This window comes from Temnothorax curvispinosus, unplaced genomic scaffold (assembly GCF_003070985.1).
Source record: "Temnothorax curvispinosus isolate PA1 unplaced genomic scaffold, ASM307098v1 QBEX01014232.1, whole genome shotgun sequence".
NCBI lineage: Eukaryota > Metazoa > Arthropoda > Insecta > Hymenoptera > Formicidae > Temnothorax > Temnothorax curvispinosus.
In genome coordinates this window covers 163,568-188,518 of record NW_020224012.1, presented here as the reverse complement: position 1 = coordinate 188,518, position 24,951 = coordinate 163,568, and the positions used below count along the sequence as shown (strand labels likewise).

Below are 24,951 nucleotides of genomic sequence, written 5' to 3'. Positions count from 1 at the left end.
GGAAAAAAATATCTTCTCTAATTAAACGAGCTTTCAGCTTTTTTCTGTAATGTATTAAGATGGATCGTTACTTTCTTCGCCAATTTATAAATTCTTTGAAGAATTCTTGGAAGAATTCTGTAACCCAAGAAAAAGTTACGCGTTCGAACGCTTAAGCGTGGAAATATAAGTTTCGACAAATGAACCCACGAGTTTGCCGTTTGACCGATACAAGTGGCACAACACGGGTTATATCGGTGATTCCACGAGCCAGCCTGTTTGCTTTCGCCGGCTTTACTATTCTATTTTTCCTCGGCAAAACAGGGTCATCTCGATCCGTATTCAAAGATGTCGGAACAATTTTATTTCCCATATGTGCACCGCTGCAGCACGCCGGAATAGTAACTGCAATAAGCGATTCCACTTGTTTCAAATACAGTCTGTGCACGTTGGTTTCGTTTTATTTCTTTCTTTCCGCCGTAATTGCATCTCGTTACGCGCGATTATATAATCCTTAGTGCGATCCGCAACGTAGAAAAATCGACGATTAAGCCGGCCGAGGATTAAACAGCGAAGCGAGCAGTCAGAACGGCGAGTGCTGATTATTTTCGGCGTACATTATTTTCGAAGGGAATCTCTTTGAGCTCAATTTTTTTTGAAGAATAAAAGAAAGCCTGATATTTTTTTGCGCCCAATGTCGCGGGTTGGAGTACCAATCGAGTCGCTGAACACTGCCTCTCTTTCTCTCTCATTCATGAACGCGTGGAATCCGTTGATATTTCCGCTTTTTGCGAATAAAACATGTCAAATATGGATTCCGCGCGAATTCAACGATCGTCCGGATTCAGTGAGAGCGGCCGAACCGTTAAAAAGTTTTGTTCCGCCATTACGGTCACGCGATAACAGTCGATTCGCGTCAGCGCAACTTGCTGCCCAATGTTGCCTACCCTTTGACAGAATATCTCGTTTTCGAGCGCGGTCGTATGCTTTCTATCGAAAATAACGCGCCGTTTCCGTCGCACCGATTAAGTCAGACGCGCGCGCTTTTATAAATCCCCCCAGTCGCAACAGATTATAGCTTTAGTTTTGAGACGACGTATCTCGCGTGACGAGTGTACAACGCGCGCGATAAACGGAGAACAATGCGGGACGCGGCGACAGATGTACGACTATCGGACGCGTTGTTATACGCACCGATAGCGTTAGACTGTATTTGGCAACGACACAACACTCGGGCGTAGTTAAAACGGGAGGGAGGAGGGGCTAATTAAAACCGCGAATAATTGACCGCTCGGCGCTTTCCAATAATTAATTCTATCGTCGGAGATAACGTCACGATTCGTTTTGCATAGGCATAACGTCAGCGACCCTCCCGCGTGTGTCGCGTCGGCTATGCGTTCGACGCGTCCACTAACATATACATTTTATCCGCGCGTTGATATCCGCGAAACCGCGCTGTGACGTCGCGTTGTGCCCGCTCGATTTTCATACATACGTATCGAATCAACTTGATGGACGTTTCAATAAATTATTTCCGACATTCAATGGGGAACTGCCCAGCCAGTTCTTTGGAATAAATCAATCTTATATAGTATATCATGGATATCGTAGCAAGTCATCCTTTAAATATACCGATCTATTGTCATGGTACTGCGATATAATTTGCTTACTTAATATGGTCTGCTTCACATTGATTTAATTTGATGTATAATTAAAGTGATGTGTTATATTTACAACATCTATCGTAAAAGGCGAGTAGAGAGTGTATAGGTTAAAGAGAGAAATAAAATCTTGAATAAAATGAATATTAACGAACAAAATATACGACTTGTTCACCATGTATCACGTATGTAGATATATTGATAGAAAGTTTAAAAAGTTTGCGGAATTTATTTTTAACTTTTCATTCGACACAGGAAACGAAATACGCTCGAGAAAGCATATATCCGTTCTTAATTTTTAATTAGTACACAATCTCGGAGGAACCTACAAGTTGCATTCAACTGTACGTGAATAAAATGGATAATACGTTATGTGAGATGTGTGCCTGCAATTTTCCATTATGGCGAACCGCAATTGCCGGAGTGAACATAATGAGCTTTTGTCGTCATCATGCGCTACCATACGTCCTCTTGTGTAGCACAGTTGTAATTTTATGACAAGATAATACGCACGTTTAACATGCAAGAATTTACGACGTATGCGATATCGAAAATTATCTATTAATCGGCTGTGGCTATAACGCGATCGCGCTTGCATTGCCCGCGATCATTTATTCATGTGGCTCTAATTGACAGTCACGTAGGACATAGAAAACTCCACGTGGTTACAACATTTATTTTTCGCCGCGATATCTTTCAGATCGTGAGCGATAAGAGTCATTAAGTGTGACGAAGCGTCAAGTGTATCGCGGAGCCTTGACAATCCGCTATTCTTGACATGCCGCTATTCGAGAATATTTTACGCCAGGCGATGTATGTAGGTAATTAAAAGGGAATGAAGTCGATCGGCAGGCAGAGACGGAGGAGGAATGGGAAAACGCAGGTGATTCAGCATACGAGAGTAATTTATATTATACGCGTTTCGTTACGCGCGTATGAGATCGCCGCGTACAATTGTGCTGCGCCGAGAAGTTTCAGCGGAATTCCAAATGTAATTTCATCAACGTAAGTGCTCTGCAGCGGTACGTACATCTTCGACGTGTCGCTATTCTTCGTAGCGGCACGTTAAAAATACGCGCTATCGGATTATTTAATATCAGTCCCCCGCGCCACCGGCTGGGCGGACGAAGAAGATACGGCTGCGAATGTACGGCGGCGAGTAGTATGAATACGGGGCTACCTCAGGCGTACGATGGCGACGGCGCGGCGCGGCACGGCGCGGCGAGTCGGTTACAGATAATCGCCACGGTCGTAGAAGTCAGGCCATTCGGACGCGAAATTGTTAACTTAATTCCATTCTCTAATTCAATTAACGCCACGCCTCCGTGCTAGACGTACCTACCTTCCTACCTACCAGGTAGTCCGCCGCGTGATTAAATGGAAAGTACTTTTGCGCGGGGAAGCGATCTTTCACGCTTTCCACGTTTCCGGAGCGAGTAACAGGCGAACATGGCCGCACACATTTAGCTCGCGCTCCACATCCGACGGGTCTACCTTAGTAATCTGCCTCAGTGACGAGGTGCACCGCGCCGGGCATTTATTTCCGGCTCGTCCGTTTTGGTCGTTCTCGCGTTGCCTCAGTGTCACCGTGATGTTACGACATTGCGTCGCCGTCGCCGTGAGACGCGTTCGCCGCGCTGGACACTTCGAGAACCATAACACGAATCATTATTCAACGGTACTCTCGACCGAAAATGTGCGATCCGAAAAATCCTTCTCGAAATGTATATTTCGAGCATGTCGATGTAAAAAAGATGATAACTCTAATTAAGCGAGAGTGCCGAGAGTTATGTTATTGCAAACTTTATAATTATAATTCATTAATTTGAAATATATCAGGAAAATCGTGAAGATCATCGTGAAGTTACACAATGAACATTCGGAAAATTTGATTTTCTCGTCACGAGTTCTTCTTATCGTTAATCAATCCCTAATTGTAGCACTGTATACTAAATACATAAAGCTATATTATTAAACGTAATTAAAATAAATTACTTATTTCCATTCATGTTTCTCTAAAATATGTATGCGTAAATTTGATTTTAAATGTTACGCAAAAAATGATTGCGACGAACATGAGAACATACATAATGTAAAACTTCTCAAAGTAAAACTATTTCGACGACTTGAAGCGAGCGTAATTTAATACAGAGGAAGTTTAGAGAAGGCGTGCACACAGATTTCTGCGAGTGGAATTGTATTCAATTAAGAAGAAATCGGGGTCTTTAGTTGGATGAACTTGGCATACGTAACTAGCAGAAGATATTTAAATAGAACGTTTCCGAATACATTACAAGACCGCATAAAGAAAGAAGAAAGAACAAATCGCTAAAGAATGGCAGTTTTACAATCAAAAGACCTTCGCGTTTTTAACTAATAATTCCACGTGCATGCATTTCTATCCGTAGCAAATCGCTTAAATTGTTCAAATCGTCAAAACCCCATTTTACCTTCTATTTACATTTTATTCATTACAGTCGCGTACATCTGTTATAAAAATGTATTCAAGAAAATTCCTAAACTTAACGATATTAACGTTGTTATAAAAATCGATATCCTTACAACAACATAATTATATGCGCAGATACTATATTCCACGAATTCCACAGAGTATTGGCAATTTCAGGAAATCGATGATAATGCCTTATATTTCACGGAATGTTATCGCGCAGCATTCGCAAAACAATCGCAGTGTCTCGCAACCGGTGGTGCAAGGGTCTTGTCTGTTATTAGAAGGACGATCCCCGTCCTTCTTCGAGAGGGGTAGGCTGCGAGCAAAACCGTTCGAACCGTGCATCGGTTAAGCCGAGAATGATTGCCTCTAATTTCTACCGGGGAGGGCCGCAAGAAACTTCCTAATGCTTTCAACATGCTCCCTGCTAGCTGGTATCAGCTAGCACCCAGACATCCACCCCCGGCTTTTTGCTATCGGATATACGAAGGCGCGCGATCTACGTGACTGCGTTCGACGCGAGCTTCGAAACGGTCAGTTTCATCCGACTAATTCGCGCGATAAACGGGAATATTGCCGACGTGATCGAGAAACGCGGTAAGAACCACGAACGTTTCTTCCAGAATTAACGGTGATTTATGACTAATTTCCTAAATAATTTCGAATTTCCGCCGAGCGAAGGCGAAACTGACCATCGAAAAGCATTTCAAAGCCAGCTAAATTTATACGACACGTATACTTTATTCGTTTCAGTGCTACATACAACTATTTGAAACTAAATGTCCGTTTACTGTGTGCGACAGAATCTTCTCATGTCTCATTCACTGAAAGGGAATTATAACACGCTTTTATATAAATAAAATTTATCTTAATCGCTTATATGTGTAATTATATAGAATTATATAATAAGGAGGTAAAACGAGATGGTAAGAGCGATAGGAATTGCAAGATTATCTCGGTCAAAGCAATCCACAGCGTCCTTTCACTGTTAATACATTGCACAGGAGAGATTATATACGAGAGTTAATTATACTCACAATCAGTTATACTCTCATAAATTTAATGGATGGCCATTTTGAAAACAATGATGTAATCAAGATATAATAAAATTATATCTCGATCTCGATGTGTTATTGGAGTTAACCGTTGTAATCAATAAATGCAATTAATTCTACGCTACGTTTCCTCAAAAGCATTATTGTTCTCGTTCCTCTTCTGTTTCTATACCGATTTATACATTACAAACAGCTCTCGGAAATACTTATAGTAATCTACTTCGGTAATGCCGTTTAATAATAATCCGATTTCAACTGTGCAACAAAGCGATCGATTATTCGGTGTATTAATACTGTTCTACACATCTTTGCGATCAATTAGCAAGGACGCATTGTGCCCACAATACGCCTGGATTACCCGCATCCGGATCCAAGGAGCGACATCAGCCCTGTCAATGTAGCCGCGTTTGACTTGGGTTGTGAAATGAAACGGTCAGACTCATCAGACTAATCCTCGTGATAATCAAGAGTCGAGTACTTCGGTGAGCTTAATTACGAGGGTCGGTGCACGCAATTACGCGTTCGTTACTACATACGGGCCCGGCTTTGCGAACGCGTTTTCAGCTTGTTGGCCCGCCCGCTCGAATAAATATTTCATCGTGCCACTCTGCGAAACGTGAGTTTTCCACGTCAATTACCGCAATGGGATTTGAAACTTAAATGCGCACAAATCGAATCTGATATGATCCTTACGACAAGTTTGGCGAGTACGTATCGTATCCCCAACTTCGGCTACCGAAGCGTTACGATGGCGCATTTCACGTTCCATCGATGGTATCAAATTAGCGTCTTCAACGCGCATAATTCGATTTGGCTTTGATTTGATACAGTCGTGATATTACGGTTTATTGGCAGCTCGTATCAAACGCTATAATTGAAATAGGTACGCATCACATGTCTCGAATTTGATTACCTATTAATCGTGCGTTTTGCGTTGCATCAACCGCTGCTACTTAACATTAAATTAATTTCCCCTACATTGATGTACGTGTGCTCGACTATAATGCTATATTCACTCTTTCCTAATTGTCACACGGAATAAATCTCAAAAGCCTCACAAATATTTTACCGAAGTAACCCAAAGTGAGCGAAAAGAATATAGCCTCGTGGCATAATCGCTGCGGCAACCCCTTCTTCTCCATCCTTACCTCATGAACCAAAGTTCGTACAGAGGCGTCGAATCTTCCGAGGAGAGAACAAGTTTGTAAGAATCGTCGGGAACGAGCTGCGATGAAAGTTTTCATCAAGGAACATCGTATACTCGCGCTGCGATGTCGCATTTTAACGCCTTACGTATATTCATACGCCACGCCGCGCCGCGCCGCGCCATGCTGGCGAAGGAGAGCGAGGAGGTGCGGCTGTCGTTGGGGATGTCGGTCGGATTCTTAAGGCACCAGCCGGCCGCCCGCGCCGCCGTGCCGTTGCTGCTGCGGCGGAGAACTTGGAACAAGTCGAGCAATCTGGAATCGAATGGAGTTTCGGGGACTTAGCCGAGTGAAAAATTGCTAGAGGCAACTTTCTTACGCGATGTGCCTTATTCCTTGGCCCTATTAAGCGACTCAACAAGTACGATTCCAGTTTCCAGTAACGGTCTCGTTGCTGCGCTTTGAATGCGGGATCGCGGGACGCTTCGTCGCGCGATTCCATCGAAGATTCGAAATGGAAAATCGTGAGGGAAGGGAACGGGAAGAATTGGTGAAGAAAATTGTTTGTATCGCGCCGCTGCTTGGAAACCTATGTTGTAGATAGTCTCGTCGAGGAACGTAAACAATCAGAATTGCGGAGAAGCGAGCTCCACTCGCTTCGCGTTGCTCACTTTCCAAATAAATTTACGAACCAGTTCAGGATGAAAATACCAGTGTTTTGTAATTTGGTTAATCCCATTTATTTCGTGGTTCCTCGACGCAGACAAATCCACAGGCGAATAACAAAGGTTAATGTTGATGCTGATAAACAAAAAAATGAATGTTGAGCTTTTTCCGAGATATACTTTCGCTTACGTAAAATAGACGTAAAGTAGAATTATGAAACGCTAGAGGAGAGTACAAGTGAAATTTTAATTCCTCGAAATTATAGTCGTGCCGCGGCTGCGCTTTCCGCAAAAATAATCCGCCTAATCTCATGCCCTTTGCCTTCCTCCCACTTGCCTTCTCCTCTTCCAGCATTAAAATTCTCCACCGGCGGAGTTCCAGTTTAACGAGTACCTACCTGTCCTTCATTAACGTATCTCACTTTCTATTCCGTAAATGTTTTCGCCATCCTAACGAGTATTACTCGGCCCCTGGTTGGGGGAAGTTTTGCAATAAACATGCGCCAGTGGCGCACAAGGCGCAAGGCAGGGACCGTAAATTTTCGACAGTTTTAAAGGCAAATGTAGCTAAGAGCGGACGTAGCCAGGTAAGCGTCAGAGTGCATACCTCTCCCGCTTCGGTCGTCAACGCCCTCCGTGCACCGTGGGAGCCGTGTCGGAGAAAGGGAGCGGAAACGACGTACTTTGACCCGTCGCAGAGTTCGAAGTTCTCTCCATAACACCGCCGTATGGAAGAGCATGCTTGCTTTATGGAAAGAGTACTAAAGGTTAGACCAGGGTGGTCTCGAGTGCGGCAGCTCGTCAGCCGTAAAGCTTTCCCGAATCTCGTAAGCGCGGCTCATGTCGATTAGGAGATCGTATCGAGTCTCCTGTGCTAAATTAAAACGAGATCTTCGGCGAAACGTCAAATATAATTCGGTTATAAGTTTCTCGGTTCTTCCCTACAATATTTGCCTCTTACTAGTTTATAAATACAAATATATGTATAATATATTCTTTTTGCACTATATAATAAAAATAGCGTTTAATTCCATTACATTCTGTCCACAACTCCACAAAATAATAGCTATTTGTGGACTTGTTGCAGTAACTTCTCGATTGATATTCTGGGTATGTATCCAAAGCGTAGCGCAGGGATTTTTTACAGAATATTATTTTAAACAGAGTTATTTGGCTCTAATTTGAAAAAAATCGAAATTACAGTTGTAAATAACGACATCGAAATGGATGAAGCAAAAAATAATTACGCATCGCTGCGCGGATCAACGTTGTTTTCGATCCTCATTCGATCGCGCGTGCAGTCAAGAGCCGCATTATAATCGCAAATACGCGCCATTGATAAAATTTAATTAATTGATCGCTCCGACGGCGCCGCCGTGTCAATATATTTTAATTAACATTGCCCTTTAATTGAACATGTAGACGTCGAAAATTTGTGACGCGCGTAAAACTCTCTTCGCCAAAGCAGCGGAAAGCGCACGGAAGGTCGACAATTATTTCCGATCGGTTGGGCCGCAGACGGATGCGATTGGCATCATTGGTATTGCGGGGGCCCGGCCGTAAGAGAACACCGGCCGAAGTGGGGATAGGGAGGGATAGGGAGGCTTTCGCAAATTTGAATTCGAATCTACGAGCCAAAGAGCCCGTCGACGAGTGAAGTGCTCGGTACATTCCACCCTCGAACGTATGGATAGCGTAGGAAGAGTGCGAGAGGCAGAGGTGGAGGTGGAGAAAGGGATGAGGGGGATGAGTCGAAATCCACTTCGACGGTAATTGCATGTTCGGAGTTATCGCGAATCTACTGCTGCCGCCGTGCGCGATAGAGGGTCCGGTTCGAGGATTCCCGCTTTCGACATGCGTTTTGCGTTATTGATCGATCGGTCGGATGACGCGCGCCGCGCCGCGCCGCGCCGTGCCGCGCCGGCACCTTCTTGCGAGCGAACGAGATAACTCCTGAGTAATTAGCAAAATTACGGGGGACGTGATTCGAACAGTCGATCGGGGATTTGCCGCGCGAGACGGACGCGGCCGTTGTAAGCACGGACGGAAATAAAACGCAGAGTCACTTGAAAACGATATAATATTTTTAAATCGCATTTTATTAAAGCAAAATTGGCATTCGCATAAAAATTCTTATAACTGGATCAAATCTATCGTTAACAGGAAAAAGCAGAAAAATTGTGAAAAAACCCGTGGAAGCAAAAACTTGCATTTTATTTCTGTTTTTATTATTTTCATTATTGACAACAGTCGTTAGAGTTCCTGAGCAACTATTCAGATCTTGATATCTGGAAAACAAAGTGATAATTCCGTGCTACGTTAACGGCGCGCCGCGGTGAAAACGTGGTTTGAGACAACTGTTTCCACGATTCACGCGCTTTCTTTTTTTCATCCTGGAGCAAAATCCTTGGGATTTAGCCGCGAATTGTCACCGCGACTGGTTGGTGGTGTAGCTATCGCGACGCCACGATCTCGCTGAAGAGAGATAGCGGTTAGAGGACTTCTTCTTGCTCGAACAAGCCGCGCGATCTTCGCCGCGGGAGCTCCCAAGCGAGTTCGATGCACGGCACATCGTTGATCCTGCGAAATCCACGGAAGGAGATCCCACGGAGCCCATAACTTTTACCCTCTCGAATTGCTCTTCCGTAGTTTTCAGATCCGAAGCGCGATACCTCCTTGCGCCTCGCGCCTCGCGCTTCGCGCTCGTTAACCCACATCGGTGCATCAGATGCCGATGTTTGGAGCGCGTAATTTCTCCTCTTCTGTCATTAAAGGAGCTTTAAGTCGCAACGAGCGGCCGAGCCGCGATTCAAGTTTCACGATTAGGCTTAATCACGTACCAATCGAACCCTAACCAGGCTGGGTTGCGGCTAGACGAAACTTCCGTTCGGTCATTGCAACCCCGATCGATTAATAGGCTTGGGCTATTCACGGGATAGGTATGCGCTTACAATTAACAACAGGATCACGTGACCGCGCGCTAATTGTCATATATAAATAGACGTTTTAAACAACAAGAGAGCAATCGACCGATGAAACTATATACATTCAAATCGAACTTCCATTTGAATCGTAATTGCGAAATTGATGTTATTAAAGGTTAAAAGAGGGAAAGAGAAAGAGAGGAGGAGAATGAGAGAGAGATAATTAATAATCTATTATTTTGTGTGCGTAATAGTATACAATTCCGCATAGAAAACAAGATACGAAATTGTCTATGTGAACAGTATGACACGATACGATAATACGGTACCAATAACGCGTTAAACGTCCAATTACAAGCCTTTCAACAAATGTCGAAATGCTCGCGTACGGTCGTAACCGTTGCGTGCGCGAGGATGTAGTCGGTATTTTTATTGGTCTTCTAAGTACAGGGCAATCCGCGCGCGCTCGCTGCGGGGATGTTGGGGTCTCGAAGCAGTTCAAATATTACGGGTGAAAACACCCGGAGCACGAGGTTCTTCGGTTGTGTGCTCGGTTCTTAAACCCGGCATCGAAGTCACTAAGCTCGGCGAGGACCGCAAAGACAATATTATCTCGGGGAAGTCCTCGCGATGTTGTCCCGCTTAGCCCTCGAGCTATTTCGATATACGTACGCTCTTCTTGATTTTTCGCAAAACTGCTGGAGGATGTGTTCCTCCATTAATGGAGAAACACTGTCTTCGATTTTTTAAATTGCACCTAGTTGGTTGCCACATCACGCGTTTACTAGCCGCCTTTACGTGCTCCGCAGCCTTTTAATGCGATGGTGGATGGTCACTTATTAAATAAACAGGAGTGTTATTGAATGTGCATCTTCCTCAAGATGTTATTTCCGATATAAGTCCCAAAAAAAAAAACACGAAACGCATTAATGTTTTATCTCTCTTTCTCTCTCTCTCTCTCGATTACGATTTATTTAAATAATATATATTTTCTATATATCTTTTAGTAGCAATAAAAATAATATGTATCGAGTATTTTGTGCGTTCAGTGAATGCACACAGCAAAGTTTCAGCTCATACTCTTGATAGTCTTGATATGTATATTTCTAATAAATCATCGAATTCGTTAGATTCGCGTGGATTCGCCGATGTGAAATTGGAGGTGCTTATTCACGCATACGAGGGCGAACGTTGAACTTAACGAGGCACAGTAGGTAGATGTTCGCAGAAGAAGAATCCATGTAACACGCTATCGATCATAAAAATTGCAGGTTCACAGAGATATCGTTCGCGTCGGCATCGCGGCAACCGGAACCGAGGAGAAGGGACAGCGAAACGACGTCCGGGTCCGAGATAGATGGCGGATGTAAAGCCAGATTTAATAAGCTGTAAACCGATTTATACTTTCGCGTGGCGCCGGCGCCGCGGCGTGGTAAAATCCGCTGCGAAATAATCACGCGGCCATTAAATATTTCAGGCTATTCTGACCGCGGGCATAGCTTGAGTGGCGTGTATGCCGCGTGCATCATTTATGTACGGCACATGCAATACACCAGGCGTTTATAATCCTCACCGCGCGCGGAGCTTAGTGGAGAGTACAGTAATGCGCCCATTACTTACACACGCCGTGATCATATCGCGCTTTCCATTCGATACCGACATAGAGAAAGGAAGAGGAAACCGTTGTACGCGTAACACGTGAACGCGATCATTTTTATATCTCTTTCGCAATCCGACGCAATCCCGCGTCGTGAATTCCAGAGATAAATGCAATAATACGCCCTTCTGCTAATGGCGCAGATGATTATCCCTCGGAATCTTTTCATAACGGTACTTTGAAGATCGCGTCGATATTTAATTAAATCCGTGAACACGCCTTCTTTTGTTTCAGGAGAACGTCGTCCTGGGGATTCAAAGAAGAAAATTTATTCTTTCGGAATATTATACGCCCGTCTCGTATATTATATACGTATCTATTGATATTATACGTACATAAGGGACGCTAAAGGCTGCGCGCCATTAGAATTCCGGCTGTACAAGAAAGGACACTTAGAACCGAGGATCGGAGCTTGGAGCATCCTACAAATCTTACCGCGAGGGCCTCAGCTTCCGGTTTTGCGGAAACACGCTCGCAACGATGGCCGAACGATGTCGTCCAAGAGCTTTTCCACGTTCCCCCGGGCATCGCGGTATTATTGGATCGACGCATGTTCGGCGATTCTATCGGCATTTCCGTGATTATTCCGCGGCTTTCTCGATTTTCCTGTCGGGTAATAGCGCAGAAAATTCCCGCGAAATAACGAAATGGCGAGCGTCAATGTATTTCGTTAAATAAGCGAAATATTTTAGAGGCATCGAGTTCGTGTGCGAATGCACAGTTCGGCAAAATGTTATCTTTTTATTGTCATGCACTAAACTTGTAATTCTCTCTTCGATGATGCTCTTCATAAAATTAATAAAATGGAAAAAAAATATTACACTATTATTAATCCATCGTTTTAGTCTTTCTTTCATACAACCTTCTTATATAGTCAATTTTCTTAGCTTTTGTGTGTAATTAATCAATAATAATTTGTGTGTAAGATATTTATGAGTTTAATGAAAGTCTACTGACTGCAATATCGCAAAAATTGGATGTTACAGTTGTTGATTATGGAATAATATTGTTTCTTCATTTTAATAGGCTTTTCTGTAGGTAATATCGTGACTCAAATCTTCCCTTTATTCACTATCTCACCGCAGCACGCGCTAATATAATCCAATACTTGGCGCCGACTTTCCGCAGAGTTCTTAATTGCGAATGGAGCTAATGAAGACAGCGGAGAAGCGTTAATCGGTGCCACTTTATATATACATAGTATATCAATTTATCTTAATAAAAACTTCCTAGCATGGTTAAGAGAACAGATCGATTTAATGATTAACGTAATCACATTACTTTACTCGGAACACAATTAAAAATTTAAATCCTTAATAATGTAACGCAATTTAAAGCTTAAACTAACAAGAATTGGATATTATTTCAGAGGAGCAATGTTAATTTAATGCGATATTGCCGATATTGCCGATCAAATCAAATTTTAACCATGCTATCGAACGCATCATTTTTTAAATAAATTATCATGAAAATAAAAAGTACGCCGCGCGAAATTTTTCCTTTTGGCAAAACAATTGAGGACTTTTTTCAAGTTGGACACCCGACCATTCCCAAGTTTCCGGTAGTCGCGAAACTTATTTACCTTCGGTTTTAACGGGCAGTCAAGACGTTATTAGGGAATTCGTAGCTTCTTCGCTGACGACTTACGGCAATATTCCTCGTGAGTTAACTCGGCAGTTAGCGCAGACTACCCGCCAAAAAGTTGCGGAGCTCGGACGGAGTTGATGAAGAGGGCGGGGGAACGTTGGCCGAAGCTACCTACGCGACAGTTTGCTTATTTAAGCTTAGCTTAAGCAAAGCTCCCGAGTTACCGCGGAATGAGCGAAGGAGGAAGCTTGGAGATAGACAGAGAGAGAGAGAGAGAGAGAGAGAAATAGTTTGACAACAAGTGCGTATAGTAGTAGATCGAAAACTTTCGATTCACCAATAACCGCCGCAATCTTACTTGCGTGCTTAATCATACATAATCACGAATGTACACAATCTGATATCGAAATTTTTCTACTAGATAATCAAGAAGGTTCGTGCAATATCAAATATTAAACGATAATAATGTTGGAAGGATTTACAAAATCTATCTATACTTTCGACACCAACTGGCTGACTTATCCTTTTTTCGCGATTAATTCTTACAAATATATTTCTAACAAGATAATGCAAGCTATCCTGGTTGCCTAATCAGAGAGAATTCCAGTTAAGTGAGCCTTCTAAGAAATAAAATCACAGGGATAAATTCAGCGATTTTAGGTACATTCCTCCCTCTCCCGTTCTCTCTCTCTCTCTCTCTCTTTCTCTCTCTCTGTCATTTTCGTTAGATTCTATAATCTGTTAATTATTTTTTTTCTTTTGTAATATTATATTGCGTTTTTTATTACTTAAATGTAGCAAATTCTTCAGATAAATTTCTGTCATTAATTAAAATTCATGGTTTTTATTAGGACGAGCAAATTACAGAATATTATTTCTTTGCACAAAACAAAGAGATTGCGTCAAAAGATTGATTAATTTCGAAGTCGTATGAAAACATTTGATTTTATAAGAAAACGTTGCAAAGAGTGATTATCATTTTCGACTTGACTTTTGAAAATGTAAGAATCCTCCAAAACTCATATTTTAGAAATACTTATATTTTTATAACTTTTGTTTTTCTAATAAAAATTTACAAAGTCAATTTTTTGGTTACAAAGTCATTTTAATCTATCTAACTCTTCTAAATTTAGCTACTGAAATGTGGACCCGCGAAACGGAAGGTACGCGATCAAATTTCCGTTGTCACGTTGACGCGGAAACGGCCGGTATTGACGTGGCTTCCGCGGTTTTTCTCGCGAGCAGTCGTCGCGACAGTTACAGCGGACAAAAGAAGAAAACGCGAAGGGGTTGAAAAGGAGGTAGGGCTGCGATCTTGGAAATTCTCCCCCTCTTTTTATCGGGTCGCCTCGCGCTTTGCGCTTTCAGCGTCGACTGTAATCTGCCCGGGGTGAATTCAGAGAAGCCGCTGCGCGACGTTCTCCTGGAACGTACTGAAAAAGAACATGTACGAGCACGGCGTCGACCGGTGTCGGTTTTCCGCGTGCAGCCTCCAAGTAGCTGCCAGTAGCGACGCGACGCGTCTTTAGCCCTTCCTTCGTGAGCCTTTGACGTCCGTGTATTTCCGCGTCGTAACCGCGCGCTCGTAGCATCGCTATTTCTTCTTGACGTAAGATGGGATTTGCCGTATTCAAGCACGGGAGGGTGCCTTTTAGATCTTTTCTTTTATTCTTTCTCTCTTTCTTTCTTTCTCCGTTTCTCTGGTCCTTTTCCCTTCGCCGTCCTACCGCGACGCCGCGACGTTTGCGCGAGGAAATTACCGCGTGTTTTTTATCCCGCGCTTCTTACGCGTAATTCCTCCTTTCATTAGGCCTCTGTCACGTTGTTGACGAAAAATCGCGAAGCCGATAAGAGCGACGGCGCGTGGAATGTTACTGACACTCTGATTTATATGCCATTAACTATTGTATTTAAAATCGTGCGTATCTGACAGCTGCAGCACATACAAATATGTAAAACAAAATCGCCGGAGTTGAGATAAATGAGAAAGTTATCCCACGAGACGGGAGAACATCGGTCGAGGATGCTTTATTCCTGCATCGCGGACTGCCGGTGTATATTAACCAATAAACAGGGTCGCGGATTTAACGGCGGCGATATCCTTCTTTTACGCGACACTTCCATTTTTCCTGACCGAGCATTAAAGGCGAGCGACGCGTGTATAAAACCGATGGATATTAGCGGCGCGTCGCACGCCCTGAGTTATGCGTTCCTAGTAAAAAATAGGGAGAGGCGGGATGTAAAAAAAATGGAAAGACGGAGGGAGAGAAGAGAAGGCTATTTGTACAGGCTGCCCCGCATAACGACGGGCTCGCCTTAACGCTCATAACGTGCAGGTGCATGGAGAACGACTGTCCTGGAAAATACGAGCTGGGCGTGATGCCCTGTGCGGATTATATATATATATATATATATATATAGAGAGAGAGAGAGAGAGAGAGAGATCCTCGGAACAAAAATTTGATTCATCTAATTGTAAGTGAAATACATTGAGAGTACAGCTATAAAATAAATTCATGCCTTCATACATTCATATATTCGTGTACTCATTATATGAGCAATACGTTGTCCGAGTTTAATAATTCGTAAAATATAATCCAGTTACGATCTTTAAGCGCCGATAAGACCGATAAGACAGCGACTTATTAAGCATGAAACAACAATAAGGATTATTCCTGAATGCAGGAGGCTTGGAATGACAAAGCAGTGTTTGCGCGCCAATGCGCTACGTGCGATAATTTCGAAATTTGCGCTTCGGCGTGCGTGCTTACGTAACATCTGAACGCTGCGTCAAGGCGACAAAGCTGATAATTGCATTGTTAACTGCCAGGATAACAATCAATCCAGTTTGCGTTTCGTCGGTCATTATTTTATCCGTTAATGGCAAAGTCGACCCGCGCGAATATTTTAACCATGCCGAGAGACCGAGGCTGCCCGGAGAAATTCTGGCAGTATTCTCCGGTGTCTAACTACCATGAAATTGTGTGCATAAGTTAATTAACGAGCGTATCACGCGAACGAGGACGAAAAGTATGCCAACCATAGCTAATAATAATCGTTTTGCGAGCGATGCATCAGCTCGCAACAATGCTCTTTAGATATGTTCTTGCAGCAGGAAATTGTGCCGTTTCTTAACATTATGGCAAAACAACAATACACAATGAGATACAAATGGAAACACAAATGATACAGAATGCTACCGCGTCTCGCTAATTGATATGCATAACATACGTGAACTATTTACGGCAGAATAGTAGCATAAGAAAGAAAATCCGATACAGCATCTCAGTAAGAAAAGATCGTATTATTTTTTACACATTTTTTGACATTCACAGATCGTTTTTTTCCTGTTACTTATATTTTTCTCTATAAATCCGAGAAAATCCATTCCATCGTAACTAACGAAATCATTTTTACAACAAAATCAATCGCGATAAACTTATCAACAGCGTTCATATGCAATATATTTGTCTAAAAAAACCTTGAAATTCTTATCGTTACTGCGTCATTAGCTGCGCGTTCAATTAGGATAATTAATTCGACACTCCATTTTCATATTCTATTTGCATATTTAAAAAATAGCAATGGGCTTTACGTTTTTCAAATTAATAACGCAAGTAGCTACCGTCATAGAATTTTCGTTATTATATTATATTATACTTACTATATTATTAATACTAAATTATAATTACACAGTTATAAATATAACTATCAATTTGCACTTTCTATTTGTATTTATTTATAAAACTAAACTTCTCACATTAAATAATTACGATATTAAAATACCTAAACAAATTCTTTTCGTAAATAAAGAGATTCCAAAAGTATCTTGTGCTATAGATTTTCAATGTATTCTGTGATAGCGTAATGGTGACGAGATCTCGTGCACGATTATGGTATAATACATTCCATTTAGGTGAACCGTGCGGTATCCCTTATAAATTGAATAGCCAAACACGTTTATCCCATATATGATGTTAAACCTATGCAGAACTTATACAATTATTAAATATGCAGATTCTCTCTACTCATCGAATGAATCCAATTACCGCATACTGGATTAATAAACCAGCAAAAAACATAAGCAATTAGCAGGATATCCGTTACGTTAAGTTATCCGTTATCATTTAAAAGTTGAATAATTCTTAAGTTTCGATTACTCTTGCAATGTTTATCATTCTATTTAATAAAAGGCATTTATTTTCTGCATCCCGGCTATAAATTGAAATTTTTATTTGACCCAATTGATCTAATCTAGTTTAAAGGTTATACCTAATTATTGGATGAGCACAGTATTCGTTGCTTCATCCATTAGCTCGTTATATTTAGAAAAATATCCGACGTAGAGCGTAATATTTTTGGACGCAGTAAGATTAGGAATAATGTTACGCGTCGTAATAATATTAATGTGTGAACAAGAATTACGCGAGTAGAAATGTGGAAAAATAGTATACCGTTGCTCCTTTTCTTTGAGAAAACCGTACGGCATTCAAGCATTTTATGTCGTTGATTACTGCAGCCTTACCACTGACGACTCTCTTTGCAGTTCCGAATAGTAATTCCCGCGTTTCCGCGTTCTCTCTCTCTCTCTCTCTCTCTCTCTCGCTTCCTCTTCTCGTAAGTTGCTCAAAGTGTTTACTCATATCCCCGTAGGGAAGTTTTAGACTTCATGGGGTGGAGAAACAAACAAACGCTCAGAAAAGATAAGAACTTCGTTAATATATGCATTACTTGTACGCGCTAATATCTCATCATCCATTTTACTTGGCGCCCGATTCTCCTTCGCTTGTTCTTTGTTTCTCCTTGCACCGCCGCGCCATGCTGATAAATGGATTGCAAATCGCGCGTGATTAAGTAGTAAAAACTTTAAGCGAACAAAAAAAACCAACAATAATTATCAATCGCCGTATGTATTGCCGGCAGAAATGCGAACGGATGATAGATATGCAGTCGATATCCGCTTCGTTCGCGATGTAGTATATACGGAAAAAAAAAGAAAAAAGTGACGAGCGTAAAAAACATGTTCCGACAACCTGTCTCACGTTTACATTCGTTTTATTTCGCAGATAATGATTTTTTATAGTGACAAACGGAAAGAAAAGCGGGATAGGGCGGTGGAGGGCAAGGATAGGGATGTAATACCCGTCCTTATTTTCAACTATATTTGACAGGGTTCAACGAACCGGAATCTCATTTTCTTTTTTATCTTATTAACGATGAACAATCGTCCATTAACGAACGCGAACGCGGTCGCGGTTCGGGCTTTATTTTGCCGCCGTAAGTAATATGTGTTTTGTCATCGTGACGATGGCATCATTGCCCACGTAACACGCGTTTTATAAAATCACGGTCCATTCTTCGCCGCTTTTACGACGGGAAATTTTGCAGCGAGGTTCGACGCGGCGCCGCGTCATCGGCTTGTTCCGGGTGGAGATGATTATCGATCTGGTCGGAATTGCTCGATCACGCGTGGGTTTCTTCGAGCATTCGATTCGCGCGTAACGTCTTCGCGCGTATAGCATATGACGATATGACAACCGGCACGTGTACCAACCGGAAGAAAAGACAATGACAAGGAAAAAAAATACCGACACGTGTATAAAATGAAAATAAAACGCATTTGCGCAAATAGCGTGGTGCGTCATCGGGGAAAATGCATTCAAAAGACACCTGGTGCTAACGAGGAAGATGAGACGGCGCTCTCGTGTCGCCGAACAAATGAGCGCGGGAACAAAAGAGCGTCGTTCTTTCCCGACCCGTCTTAGAATTAAGATAAACGAACGTACACTCGCACTCGCACACACCAATCCACAGGAAACTCTTAAATTGCTCGCAAGAAACGCAAGAGCCGCTTTTTCGTCCGTAGTACTCGGTGTGCCGTCTGCTGGTTTGGACAGCGTCTTAAAGAGAGGCCGTCTAGCCCGATTAGATCCGTGGCTTGTGCGGACGGAGAAGAAAACTCGAGGGTGCAAGACGCCGCGGAAATTACCGTCACAGACCGTTGGAGGTCATGTGTCGGTGCCTAAGGGAATTAACGAGAGCGGTCGAGTCGAACTTACGCGCTCCCCGCGAAGCCGGTAGTAAAAATAGAAAGCGGAACTTTAGCATTTGCCCGTGAAACCTACAGCGAGGCAAATTGAAAATTACGATCACAAGTTGACTCATGCGGAAGCGCCAGTATTTTTATGCATGTCCTTCCATCATCGTTTCACTTAAAGAACACGCTCGTAGACACTCGAAGCATTTTATGTATCGATTAGGTATTCATATTGAATTATTGCTCACAGAGTTTATATTAAAAACAAATCTGTTAATATGTTAATATATGTTAATGTATGCCGTTATTCTATATTCTATATTCTCTTTTGTGAAAAGAACTAATATAGTCCAAGGGGAAGATGATAAAATATCTCTCTTTCCAGAAATTATTTCGCCCAGCGTGGAGATGAGGAGAGAAACGTTTCCCAGTCGACCGATAATTTTCTAATTACATGGATCCAAACGAAGTTAAGCGGATTTAATAAAAACGAGAGCAACTATAAATTAAATATTTTAAGAAGCAACGGGAATTTTCTCAAGATCCCTCGAGAATCTCGCGTGTTATCGTTCTCCACGTGCGACTTATTTAAACATCGCCTGTCAAAAGCGACATCAGGAACTTCGTTCCACTTAACGCATTACGGCGACGTTAATGAAAGCGGGTATGTTTACTCTTCTCACACCTGCGAACGGGAACGTGCACGGTGCACGTGGATGCGTTATAAATGCACGAGCGTCAACGCGTCGGTGGTGCGCGCGTTGAAATTTATCGGAGGCCTCCGCTGCGTTGCGTTGGTCCATCACGGCGGTCGCGAGAAACCGGAAAAAGAGCCGGAAGTCCTATTGTTCGTCAGCGTAGCAAAGTTCCCCCCCGAAATATGATTCTCGCGCACGCTGAAACGGCGCGAATTCGCCGTAAGAAACGCACGGAATTAACGCTCCTCAAGGTTCGTCCGGGACGTCTCACGGCGCGGCGCGGCGGCGGAAAGCCAACCGATCTGGCTGATTTAGCATCGCGAGCGCTTCCGTCGTCGCGGTAGATCGCAAAGATAATCGACACGCTCAGTGACATGGAACGCATTAAAAGATCTGCTCGGCAAAACTCGTTGAATTGTCTCGGGCAGGCGCGACGATTTTTCTCTCGCGACTCAGCCGATTGTCCGAGCTGCATAAATCCGAGACCGACTTCGCGGCAGGCGTATAATTTCCGAAAGCGATTTTGTGCAGGGTAACGATCGCGCGAATACGCGGATGAGTTACGCGCCGGCTGCGGTTTCTGCCGTTTTTAAAGCGTCGCGCGAGCAAACTGTTATTAATACACTTTCTCACAATATGAAAAATATTCCCAATTACGCAACATATAATAAATTGCTTATACAAACTTATCTTCTTTTTATCACTTTCAAGTGCTAAATTGTTGTATCCCGATATAATGATTACGTTGCACTGTATAATTTATGTGTTTCTATAACGTAGCAAAGTTAACACGAGGATTCCATTAAGCTAATTATGTTAGTTTCGCGGAATCAACTCTACGTACTTAGAGACGGATGGCAATAGTCAAATGAAAGCTTTCCGGAGCTTTGACATTGTTGCCGGGGCATAATTTTTCAGAGCGCTCTAACATTCTGATAACAATTATTAACTCTGCAATCCATCGTGTCTCGGAAATCTATGGATTTTTGCAAGAAATCCGATAACGCAATCACTCGCGCGTTTGCGTAATGCATGTTTTTTTCGACGAATCGGCGTCATAAAATTTCAGCTGATCTCCCATTAGAGGCATCGCGAAATATCAGCATCGCCGATTTGCCTTTGATCTCGAATGCATCAAACGCATACAATCGGGCGCACGCGAACACACGGAACTCGCACACGCGCGCATTCACCCAACGACGTAATAATAACCGCGTATAATCGAATCGGCAACGCTAATTTCGGTAATGGCCACATTCCGCCGCGCAAACGAACGAAAGAGCGTTGACTCGTTTGGCCGGTATTCACACACTCGCACACGCGCGCGTAAATTGTAATTAAGTGCACGGCGTCGTTATCTTTTATATATACACGCACGTATACAATTATATTATTATATCGTGATTGCTTCCCGCGGAAGGGGCGGGAGGTGCGAGGGAATGACGTTTCGCGCTTTATCGGCGCGACTTTTCGCGCGACGGCACACCCGCACACGGTATACCGTATTAATAATTTGTTCGCGAAGATCCAATTGTTTCGTGCTAAATTGACACTACGTACTAAAGCAGTTGGATGCCCGCGGGGCGATCGCCATTTCGCAAACTACGGATTACCGCGATTCCATTAATGTACATATCGAACGCGTTGCCCCGTCGAAATAACGCGATGACGAGCACGTGCGCGAAATTAACGCGCGTGCGGCGTGTTACATTTCGGCGAAAAAAATCTTATACCGAATGCAAAGATAATAATTTCCATTTGAATTGATTCTTTGCCTAATTAAATATAAATTATAAGACATTGAGATAATAAAGGCCCACGGCTATGTGAGGCCGTGACAAACACATTTTCACAGGTCAATGTTACAGATGTTATGATCAAGGAATATCATGTACTCGCAATTATGCGTAGAACTGTATTTCACACGCACGATCACTGTTAATAAAAACTCTCAACTTCTATCTCGAATAATATTTAGTTTAAAATATTATTGTAAAATTCACCTGCTCTCTCTTTAAGGAAGTATCACCTACGAGGTATCACGTAAGCGCATCTACGTAAGCATTTGCCTCTACTACTGTAGGTAGGAACTCCGAAAAACACTCTGCAATAATAATTACAATATCGTACAATCGAAAAGATCTTACAACATATAGATCTTAAAATGATCTCAAATAGATCTTACAATAATATATGTATTCTGAGTAAATGAAGAGTGCACAAAATATTAACATGTTTGATATCAACATTATAATTGTTATAATTTTGTATTCTACGCTCCTAGGACAAAGTTTATTTTATCGTTGTCGAATAAAGTCTATTTTAGAAATCCTATTTATAAATTTTTGTGCTGTGCTGTGCAATACAAAAAATGTTCGAAGAATTAAAAATATGCGTGTATATAAAACATATATTAACACATATCAAGAAGCATGGCATACAAAAATATAAATAGTAGGTATTATATCCTGAAATCTGATGTGCAACATAGCTCGCTCAAAGTGAGTTTGATTTAAAAGACGTCGTAACAACATAAATAAACAATCTAATATTTTTTGATTGCATATATGTATATAACGTAATTATTATATATAGATTCAATGAATTATCAAATAATTAAATTGAATTATCAATACATGTACAACAATCATTTTTTTAAAACAGTTTAAGAATAGCATAAATATAATGATCTTAGAGAATTTTCAAAATCTGGTGTAGTTGCGAATGCACGTGTACGCGCAAATGTGTGTGTGTGTACCTGTGTTAATATTCAGAGCAGAAAATAGATATCTATGATGATTTATTCAGTCGCAATGCGACAATCGCCTTGCACTCTATGCATATTTAATATATCATACGTAATACGCGTCTTTTTTGCGTAACTTCGAAGGCATAAGAGCTCTCTGACTCTACAGATTGATTAGAAAACATTGATTAACCCCCTCCTTTATCGGTAACATCGAGGATTGATCGTTAACTATCCAGACAATTTCCCGGGTCAAAAAAGTTTTGATTTACGAAAGAGTGTGACGCACGCGTATGCGTGTTTAAAAATCATCATTCAAACTTTAAACTTCAAACACGTGTAACGCGCGTTATGCCTCAATTGCGTGCATGAAGAAGTAGATGTTCCGCATTTTGCTGACACCGGGTGCTTCACGCTCTGTGGTTGCGTGAATAAATGAACATGACGTACGTAAATAACATGTTCCTTGTTTACTACACCGCTGACTTAAATTATAGAATTATGATTTACGATCGCGCGCGTAGGTACGTCTGTGCGGACGTAACGTTGATTTAAAGTTACATTAATACGTTACGGCTGAAAAGCGCACACCTTTGCATCTCATGTGAATCGTTATTATTAGAAGCAAGATTAAAAATATGTTGTAACCAGTACTGATAATAGCTGCAGCATGTTCGAATCTTTTATCGGTACTTTTATCTGTAACTTTTAATAGTAACGGTATAAGCATAACCGAAACTTTCTGCGCTGCAGAAATCAGCACTTATAAATGCAACGAAACATGACAGTATCATATAATCGAAATTTTATAAAACATATTTTTAAAAACCTTCTGTAAATACTTTGAAATAAAACTATAGGTACACGACAAAACTATTAATCATGTAACATTGATAAACAAATAAAAAAATCAATATATAATATATATATAATATGTATATTTATATTAAGTGAGTCATGACCGTTTATAATAACAAGTAAACAAGAAATGTACGGCTGGATCTACTCTTAATAATATTATTTGCATGAATTTATGTACATTTTTCGCTTAGCAAACTTTGCGACATTATACTGTCGATCTGGACGCAATCTCAAGCTGAAGCTATAATAGTATAACCACATAATTTAATTGATAATCAATTTAATAATACCGATACTAATACGAATCTTTAAAACCACTGTAATAAATATGTTGCAAAAAGTATTACCCCAGCCAGGGTTCAAACCTGGACCTCCCTTATACTATTCGGGGATGGATGTCTTTAACAATTCGACCACTGAGGCATGTAGTAATATTTATCGCAACAATATAAATATTAAAGAGAACGTCTTTAAAGGCAAACGTGCATGTATAAATCATATTAAGTCCTGACAGGTTTATGACAATCAAGTAAATAATAAATGTGCTGATATACGGTCGGGCTAAATCTTTTGTGTCTAATAATATTATTCGCATGAATTTATGAATAAACGTTTGTGACTCATTTAATTACTATTATATCTATATATATAAAATCATATTTTTATACCTGTTATAAATACTTTGAAGTATATAACTATACGCGACAAAACGATCAATCATGTCAGATCAACACATTAATGAACAAATAAAAAAAATCAATATATATTTATTTTACTTTAAAGAATATTATATAAACCAAATCTCTCTCTCAGAAATTTTTACTTTGCCAGTAAATAATTACCAATAAAGACTTTTTATTCGGCCTAACTGGCCATCTTTATTATAATCGTCACGATGTTTTGATCATTGTTTTTGCTCTCAATTGATGTAACTTTTGATGCTAATATATAAGCATACTTCTTAAAATCCCTCTAAAGAATTTATTGCGAAAAATATCTGTGTGTGTGGGGTGGAGAAGGGGAGGAGTCTCTACTAATAAACTCTATGCCTCTACGGAATTTCTTTCAATATTTAATATGGAAAAAAGTTTCTTCAAAAATTATCGTCATTCTTTGTATATTATCGTATTTAATAATTTTTTTTCTCTATCGTCTCTTTTATCATTAATAGCGCGCGAAAGAAATATGACAAATTGTGTAATTCTTATATATTTTTTGAAGTTTCAATCCCACTTAAATTCCATTTAGAATTTCATAATGTCCTAATTACATTTATGTTTTTGATATCATTTATTATGCGTTTAATCTTATACGTGATTATTTCAAGTTTTTACAATTATGTAAAATATGTCCATGACTTTTATGATTACTATTCGATTCAATAAAACGGCATCTGGACACTGAATTAACTGAAATTCATGGATACATATGTATTAAAAACTTCATCTTGTCTCTATCATCGACATTATAGCGTTTAGGCGATT

At 41.2% G+C, this 24,951-nt stretch overlaps 2 protein-coding genes across 3 annotated transcripts in view; one reads left to right on the top strand and one right to left on the bottom strand.

Moving 5' to 3' along the window:
- The window catches only part of LOC112464440, a 119,685-nt gene extending 107,347 nt beyond the window's left edge, over window positions 1–12,338 (top strand). The window contains exon 5 of the mRNA XM_025031414.1: window positions 11,773–12,338. Within this exon, the coding sequence (XP_024887182.1) occupies window positions 11,773–11,887 (115 nt within the window). The 3' untranslated portion in view covers window positions 11,888–12,338. The remainder of the gene's footprint in view (window positions 1–11,772) is intronic.
- Window positions 1–24,951, bottom strand: part of LOC112464437 (nephrin-like) — a 347,896-nt gene that overhangs the window by 202,245 nt on the left and 120,700 nt on the right. The gene's annotated exons all lie outside the window — the stretch shown is intronic.